At 39.2% G+C, this 8830-nt stretch overlaps 4 protein-coding genes across 4 annotated transcripts; 2 read left to right on the top strand and 2 right to left on the bottom strand.

Annotated features, from left to right (window-relative positions):
• Positions 1-364: 364 nt before the first annotated feature.
• Positions 365-1978, bottom strand: GCK72_004237 (uncharacterized protein; the record flags this gene model as incomplete). The annotated part of the gene is made up of 3 exons (XM_003101799.2): positions 365-517; positions 571-757; positions 1332-1978. 3 exons carry the CDS (start codon positions 1976-1978, stop codon positions 365-367), a joined length of 987 nt encoding a protein of 328 aa, XP_003101847.2.
• Positions 1979-4771: 2793 nt separating this feature from the next.
• GCK72_004236 (uncharacterized protein) lies at positions 4772-5104 on the top strand (the record flags this gene model as incomplete). The annotated part of the gene is made up of 1 exon (XM_053724556.1): positions 4772-5104. The coding sequence occupies one exon, from the start codon at positions 4772-4774 to the stop codon at positions 5102-5104; it is 333 nt and encodes a 110-aa protein (XP_053588750.1).
• Positions 5105-5527: 423 nt separating this feature from the next.
• GCK72_004235 (uncharacterized protein) lies at positions 5528-6070 on the top strand (the record flags this gene model as incomplete). The annotated part of the gene is made up of 2 exons (XM_053724555.1): positions 5528-5622; positions 5677-6070. 2 exons carry the CDS (start codon positions 5528-5530, stop codon positions 6068-6070), a joined length of 489 nt encoding a protein of 162 aa, XP_053588749.1.
• A 631-nt stretch (positions 6071-6701) lies between these two features.
• GCK72_004234 (uncharacterized protein) lies at positions 6702-8170 on the bottom strand (the record flags this gene model as incomplete). The annotated part of the gene is made up of 10 exons (XM_053724554.1): positions 6702-6759; positions 6806-6902; positions 6950-7046; positions 7097-7194; positions 7240-7318; positions 7367-7417; positions 7463-7591; positions 7637-7711; positions 7754-8006; positions 8061-8170. 10 exons carry the CDS (start codon positions 8168-8170, stop codon positions 6702-6704), a joined length of 1047 nt encoding a protein of 348 aa, XP_053588748.1.
• Positions 8171-8830: the final 660 nt, after the last annotated feature.

The following is an 8830-nucleotide window of genomic DNA, read 5'->3' as shown; positions in this document are numbered from 1 at the left end:
ACTCTGTATCGTTCAAATATTCGGAATTTGCTGCGTAGCGACTCAATGACTCTGACATCGTAGCAAACGCACGAACGAATTTCTATCATTTTTCCACGTGATTCGCTTCGTAGCGACTCAACTGGCTTTTTGCCCTCCGTATCGCTATAATTTTGAATTGACTGCGTAGCAACTTCATTTATCAGTACTAGTTTTGATCTGTATCACTTCCCTACGCTTTTCAATCCGCTGCGTAGCGACTCAATTAGCCGAATCCTTATTTTTGAAATTTTCAGATCGAATTCAACATCTGGATGCAGTTTTTAAAATAATTTATCCTTTTTTTTTTTTCAATTTTTACATAATATAATTTTTTTCAAAAATTTCAAGTCCACATAGATTTCATCTCAGTAATATGATCATCCTGCGTCTGCTTTCTATTCGTGATTCCCACAATTTTCAGTGCTCGCCGAGCCCGTGTCCTTCTTATCAGGTAGATCAAAAGCACGGGGAACATCAGAGCAATGAATGGCATCGTCTGAAAATTTCAGATTTTTCAAACTTTTTTGAAAAATGAAAAAAAAAACATACATAACACCAAACAATCCAGAAATAGAATGTCTGCGGGTGTATTGAATCTCGGATAAATTTCAGAGTGTAGATTCCGAAGGAGTAGAGAAACATAAAGATGAATTGGGATAATGTTAGGAAGCAAATGGCTCCCGTCGACTCGATGACTTCTCGTTTTTGGAAACGCGCGCCAACTTTGAAACGGGTTCTGAAATTTGGGATCTAGGGACAGTTTAAAACCGGGACATTTGGGAACTGGGAAAAAGTTTTAAACCGGGACACTTTGACGTTCTGATATGTCTCGGTTTCGAAATGGGTCAAACCGGACTTCAGAACTAAGCGTTTTGACACTACGACATTTTGAAACTGAAAACGGTTGCAAAATATCCCGGTTTCATAAAGCCCATTTTATGGTTCAAGCATGTCCTGGCTTCAAAATGTCTAGATATTGACGCTGTGGCAAAACACTTTTTAGTTGGGACGTTTCGAAACCGGGACAATTGGAAACTGGAGGTTTAGATAATTGATAAACTCGACGTTTCGAAGCGAGAGAAATTTTAAAGCTGGGACACTTTGACGTAATTTCGAAACGTCCTGGTTTTAAAGCGTCCCGGTTTCTAGATGTCCCAGTTTCGTGATATTGACTCTGTGCCAAAACACTTTTGGTAACTTTTCGAAACCGAGAGACATTTCGAAACCAAAACAAGTCCTATTGGAGACATCTCCCGGTTGACAAGGTTTTAAAACGTCCTGGTTTCAAAACGTCCCATATCAATACTCACTCATATTCACACCGCTTATTATATCGCATAATCCATATTGAAACAATCAAATTGAGCAACGTCAACACAGTACAAACCAGGAAATAATAACCGGACCTGACGGAACTATTCTTCGGAAACGCGAAGCATCCGATTACATGTCCATTTAATGGATCATCCCATAACAGTAACCGACCAGTGGATAGACTACAAATCATCACAATAAATGAGATAATTGCTCCGATAATTAGTCGTTTTTTGCTACCGTAACACTTGGAGAACGTGGCGAAACCACGTTCAATTAATAGACCCGTCTGACCGTATACCATTCCACTTATCCCGCACATAAGGACTTCTAGATAAGGTGCACAATGAGTATCTGATTGTAACAGGTTACAAGGATCCGCCAGCATAAAAAGACTGCGATACAGTAACCCGATCGCCTCGATACCGTAGGACACTTGATGCAAGTTGGCGTAGATCAAAATTTGGAAGACGAGGATTTTGGTGGAGACTTGGAATATCGATTGGGTTGAGATCACTTTGATGGCCGAGTAGGTGGCGAAGAAGGTGAGGGATATGGCTAGCAGGTCGATGGCTTGAGACAGTTTTAGATTGAAGCCTGAGAGACGGTCTAGGATGTCTTGGCTGGCGCAGCTGGTGTTCATTAGGGGAGTGGTTGGGAAATCTGAAAATTGGAAAATTGGAAGAAATGTACGGGAGGCGGAAAGCGAAAATTTTGGCTTTATTTTGATGTTATGATGTAAAAACCAGAGTTGCGCGGAAGTGATTTTTTCTGAAACGGAAGTCGGAAGTCGGAAGTAAAACTTCTAATCCGGAAGTCGGAAGTCGGAAGTAAAATTTTGAAAACGGAAGTCGGAAGCCGGAAGTCGGAAGTGAAAAAACGTCCGGAAGTCGGAAGTCGGAAGTAGAATTTTACGCAAAGATTCAAAAACTCCTAGAAAAAGTTCATACAATTCGCGAAAATCAGTGAAAAATTAGTTTTTGGCTGAAGAAAAGCCTATTTACTGTCCTTTTAGATCATTTTTCCTTCTATTTCTGCAAAATATACTTCTCGGAAATTCCACAATTATGGAATGACGGAAGTCGGAAGTAAACATCCGAAAACGGAAATCGGAAGTCAGAAGTAAAATTTTCAAAACGGAAGTCGGAAGTGAAAAACAGCCCGGAAGTCGAAAGTCGGAATTCCGCGCAAATCTCTGCCGCTCAACTCTGAAATGGATCCAAAAGATATTAGCACGGCACGCTTATTACAATCGCGCTCTACCGAAACCAAAGGAAATTGTTTGCGAAATTGAGAGATTTAGAGAAAAAGAGACATTTTTCAAAAAAATTTCTGTGGAGCGCAGCTGTAAGAATTGTGCCGAGCTATTATCAAAATAACAGCTCCCATTTATCAATGAAAAAAATGCAGAAGAAAAATAACAATAATAACAGAAAACGAAAAGGTGAAAAAGACCTTGATTGGAGCCTTGTGTACTTCAAGAAAAACGTGATTGGGGAAAAGCAAGAATTTTTCAAAACGGTGTAAGGATTTTCGGGATTGGGGATATAATCCTTTAGAGTTCCTAACAAATATTGCTGCACAACATTTTTAAAATACGGAAGTCTGTAGTGAATTGCTCCGGAACTTTCAGGTCACAGTTTTTAACTGAAACGGATAAAGTTAAACGGGCCGGGCTGCCGATTTGAAAATTTCCACTGGCCCGGTTTTCAGAATTTTCGATTTTATTTTCAAATTTCGATTATAAGCCTAGTGTACACAGGATTTCTCACTATTTTTTATGAAATTTTCCAAAAAAAGTCAAAAAATGTGAAAAAATTGTGCAGATTTTTTGAATCCGGGCCGGGATTTCGTAAGTATGAAAAAAGTGGTTTGAGAATCCTGAGAACTTTTCCAGTGAAACGGAATTAATTTTCTGAAAACCGAAATTTCTGAATTTCGGAGAACTTGGAACAGTAGTTACTTGACATTGAGAAAAAAAAAGATTTGAGCCGAAAGATTTGAATTTTCTAGTTATCATTAAAACCAGACTTGCAACGGGGCGGGCCAAGACGGGCCGAAATCAAAATTAAAAAATTTGGAAATTTTTTGAGAAAATGAAATGTTTGGAAAAAAATTGTAGTGAATAAAGTTCAAAACTTCAAATCCGTGCCGACCGGGCCGGGCCGGGCCGGAGCTTTCTTGGCCGGCCCGGAATTTTGCAACTCTGATTAAAACTATAATTAAAAGTTCGCCTCTCCTTATATATCCACTTTACTCTCTGTGGACACACTAAATGACCAAAGACTAGTCCTGTCTAGGCTAACAAAGAATAAGCGAACAAAAACATGTAATTTATATAAAAGTGATTTGATTGCTCCCTATCTCCCCTTTTGACGTCTACACATAACAAGGAGGATCCCTAGGGGGAAAGTGCTAATATCATAGAGATCACTGAAGGATTCCCCTGAGAAGATATTGATTTTATTTAGATCATTAGCAACTATACAACTACATAGTGAACTTTGAGACTTGACTGAAGAAAGGCTGAAATTTAGGAAGTGAACAGTAGGCTAACCAGTCTGGTTCGAAGATTACAGGAATCCGGACATCCGGACAACTAGACACACAGAAACAACAAAATTTTTCCAGAATCATGATCATGTACAAAGGTTCATACTGACTATTTGGAAAATGGCACACCATCAAATTGGCTTCTAATTAGTCAGGTTACCGGAATCTTGATATCATGACATCCGGACATTAGCCCCCAATGATAGGTACTAAGACTACCGGAATTTGGATATCCGGACAACTGGACACACAGACACACAGACAGACAGACATACTTTAAACTTTCAAGAAAAATGACTTACTAGTCATGTTTTTTTTCTTCTGACGTGCCCCCCCCCCTCCTAAATCACTGATTATTCAATTTTCTCAAATTCCAGATTTTTGCTGCATACTCCTTATTTCGAAGCAAAAACAAGTTCAGCTAATTAGATTTGGGCGTCTTCGGGAGGTGATTTTTGGATTTTGTTTTTTTTTCTGGATACTTCATATCTCAGGAGAATATTCCAGAGAAGGAGGCGATGGGTTTCAGTGGGGAACCGCCCGGACTTTTATAGGGTCGGTGATTCGATTAGGCACGATTCACATGCGGGGGACGGTGGGAAATTTTGAAAAAATGAGTTTTTCTGGATAGTTTTTTGAGACGGTTTCCTGAAAATTTCAGAAAAACCCATTTTTTCCAATATTTCCCAGCACCCCCGCATGGAAATCGTGCCTAATCGAATCACCGACCATATAAAAGACCGGGCTTTTCCCCACTGAAAACCATCGACTCCTTCTCTGGAATATTCTCCTGAGATATGAAGTTCATCGTTTTCTTCTTGGTAATTCCCCCTCTTCCCCCTCGTAATTCCCCCTCTCCTCGACGACTTCAGAATCCCTCTCAATGTTTCAGATTCCTCTCGTTCTCGCCGTCCATGGCTTCGAGTCCATGGAATGTGTCGACCACCTGGATTGCCCACTTCCCGGCCAATCTTGTGTTTATGGTCAATGTCGTGTCGTCAGGGAATTCGCTGGCGATGATGCTCCAGATTCTGCTCCAGAATCTGACCAATGCCATCCGGAATGCCCAGACAACTACAATTGTATCAATGGAAAATGCGTCCGTTATGTCGAAGAGCCCCGTGGAAGAGTGAAGAAGAGTTGGCCAGAATGTTTTGCCTATTTGGATTGCCCGCTATTAAATTTGTGTGTTGTCGGATTCTGTGTTGGCCCATAATTTGATGATGATGATATGCTTCTGAAATGAATATGTTGAACTTTTTTTAAAATTCATTGAGTAATAACAAATTTTAATAACAAACGATAGCTAAAAATCCCCTCTTTCCATTCATATCTTTTTCAGAAATGTTATGTCTTTCTAGTCGCCGACAGCCTTTTCAATTTCAGCAAAAAAATATTCAGTGTTTTCAACGCGATTTCGCTCTATTTGCACGCGCGAGAGAGTGGAGACACCAGACGTTGCTTTTCTCGTTCAAGAAGCGAAGCAGTGATAAACGTTGACTTTGTTTTGTAATAGTAATTCCAGCGAAACGCAAGATTTTCTAACTTTCAATTCGTTTTCAACCGTTTAAAAAAAATTACGATAACTTTTTCCGATTTCTATTCGTCTAATGAGTAAACTTCCAGAAAAGTTATAGAAATGATGGGTGAAGCAATCGAGTTCGAAAGTGGCCATCATCAAGTCAATACTGCCGCAGGTGTTTTGGATACAAGTACGAAAAATGGCATTACATGGTAAGCAAAAAAATATTTGCCACACATTACACTAGAATTAGATATATTTTATAGTGTTTGGAGCGGTACGGTTGGCAATTCCTGTAAAATTAATTTCACATGGGAGTTCAATTGGGATACGCTCAAAAGCCAGGGAGTTAATAAGATCACTGGATACATTTATGTCTCGTCATTTTACAATTGGTTCACTGCAACGAAGATCGATGTGACTCTGACCGAAAATAATCATGAAATCACAAAGCAAGTTCAAGGTCAAAAATATGGTGACGATGTCAGCTTCGAGTGCTCTCTCACTCCTCACTACGAAATCCCATCATACGATGACATGTTTCTACCGTCCGATCAAAATGATACAATTCTGGTTGTCGACGGGAAGAAGCTTCATGTTAGCAAAGCGGTCAGTTCATTTTATCGTAAAATCATACTTGCAAATCGGGCCGGCCCGTAACTTCCGTCAAAATGAATATTATGAGCTGAAAAATATACAAAAATGTAGATCTCGACGAGTTCTACGCCCGTGACCTACTACAGGCCGGATGGCTATTCGTTAATATGTCTTTATCCATGAAACTACGGAAAAACTAACTAAACGGAAGTTATACGTGGAAAAAATAACCTGAAATGTTTGCCTTGACTTGTACGTTGATTTCGTCAATTTTTCGCTGCATTAGTTGAAGGAAAAAAGATTTTTTCGGTTCTGTAACAATATTTCGAACGAATAACAGAGTAAATGTACGAAAAGTCGGTTTTAAACAAGAAAAAATGAAGAAAAACGAGCTTCGCGGCTTATCACTGGCAGAGGAGCCGCGACGCGCACGCATCTCAGGTAAATCAATATTAATCTAATTAGGTTTGGCCACAGTTAGGTTAGGTTACATCTTGCCCTTATTAGATTAGTGCGCAACCTTATTAGATTTGTGCGTAACCTAGCCAAGTTAGTGCGAAATCTAATCTTCCCAATTATTTTCTGGTTGAAAAAAACGTTGCATTTAAAAACAACGATGATTTATTGAAAAAAAAGAAAATAACACGATTAACAGAAAATGGGAAAAGAAAAATTTAATAACTTAACAATGAAACTAGTCCTGATGATGCCTCTTTCTCGGTCCATTTTTCGCAATATTTCTCGCGTGATGACTGAAAATTATTGTATTTAAATGTGGAAATTGAAGGTATCGCTTACAATAAGTTTCCGATGTGCATTTTGAAGAACAGAGAGATATCCATTTTAACTGCCGAATCCTTAGGAACATTCAGCTGAACCGAATCGAATATCAGTTCTGTAAACATATATATATGTTACGATAATATAAGATGAGAAACATACGGATGGGTGCGTTCAAAAATCGAGTAGGGAGAGAGATAGTATTTCCTTTTGGCTTATCTGATGTAGAGTATCTTTGTCTCTCGCTTTTTGGAATGATCTGAAATGAAGGGGGTATAAACATTGAACGTTTTGATATAAAAAAAATACCGCATTGACCCAGAGATTAGCTACTGACTGAAGAACAGATTTAAGTGTACCGGACTGTGGAGAAACAAAGGAGAGCGTCTCGTTTACGTTGATCAATTCTGAATTTATCAGATGTTTCCAACAATTTAGATATTGAATGTCACCTTTTCCGTCGAGAGTTTCCACTTCGATTACTTGATGATCTAGAAAAGATCGGGGATCCAAAGTGGCAGTGACTTGTTTCTATAAAAACCGGAATTATGTTGACTAATGTTTTGTTCAAGGCCGTACCGTGTGGTCCATCGGTTTTTTTGGGATGAGCTTTTCATTCTGTACTTCAGCCTGAAAATCAATAAGTGTAGACGTAAATATCGGGTATCAACTCACAATTGTCATCATCCCTCTTATCGCAAAAAGAACCGATTGTGGATCAACTGATGATCCTTCTGAAATCATTTGATCGATAGTGCTGAAATCGAAAGAGAGACGAGGCAATGTAGAGTCCCCAAGAGATTTCTGAAATGTTGATGTAGAAACTTTTGGTATGTTGGCATTTCTTACTCTGAACGATGACATTTGCTCTTGTGGCATGTGGTAACTGTCGTATCCGACACGTACGGGGTCGATTCCTCGGAACTGAAAACAATCCGAGATTGGCGTAATTATACAAATGCATACTTTTTTTGCGCCATTTCTGGAATCTGATGGGCAATTGTCGATCGACTCGAGTTGAAACTGACTGCTTTCTCCTTCTTCTCGGTCGTCAAACTCCGATGAATCGAATATAATTTCATCATCTTGCTGCTGTTCTTGAAGAACATCCGTCGGAGATAGTACAACTTTACTGAGAGGCCTTCGGCGGAAGTACACCTTTTTCTCAATTTCTTTCACTGGTTTCCGTGTTTTCGGAGTTTCTACAATTGCTTCTTTCCTTTGAGAATATAATTCGTAAATTATGTTTCAAGTGTATACACGTTTTGCTTACCTTCCTTTCATATGTAGCTTGATACCATCAAAGCCGCATTGGAAGTGAACTTTTACTTCTCCAGGCGTCAACTCGTTTAACAATCGTTCTTTCAAAATTCCGTGACCCATTGGTGACGTAGTACATTCTCCTCGAACTATCGAACTTTGAACATTCAACACATGTTTTCCATTGATTTTTCCATTGCATTTCTTCTTCTTTTTTCTTCTTTTTCCCGATTCTATCAAAAATTTGTCTCGCCGTCGTTCGTACTCTTTTGATTGATAGTCGGCTTTCCATCGTGCCTACTGTAGATTAACTGAAAATTGAAAAAGAAAATAAAAACAATAATAAAGTACGAAAGGGTTCTGAAAACTAATTAAATATAAAATTGTAAAAAACATGAAAATCTATATTTACATAATATACAAAAAAACGAGAAAAAAAAATAATGAGAAATAAATGCCCCAGCAGCTAGCGCGCTCGCAGTTTGCGTCACGGAATTGCACTAATCTAATTAGATTAGGATTAGATTACACCCAAACCTAATTAGATTAATATTGATTTACCTGAGCTAGTGATACCAAAATGTAGATCTCAGCAAGTTCTATGTCCGTGTCCTACTACGGGCCGGATGGCTATTCGTCAATGTGCCGCGGGCCGGGAAAAAGTGCCAAAAAACGCGCAAATGGCCAAAAAAGCCAATCTAGCCCGGCACGCGGAACATTAACGAATAGCCATCCGGCCCGTAGTAGGTCACGGACATAGAACTCGTCGAGATCTACGACTTT

This window comes from Caenorhabditis remanei, chromosome II, assembly GCF_010183535.1.
Source record: "Caenorhabditis remanei strain PX506 chromosome II, whole genome shotgun sequence".
Lineage (NCBI taxonomy): Eukaryota > Metazoa > Nematoda > Chromadorea > Rhabditida > Rhabditidae > Caenorhabditis > Caenorhabditis remanei.
This window is presented reverse-complemented; position numbering and strand designations above follow the sequence as displayed.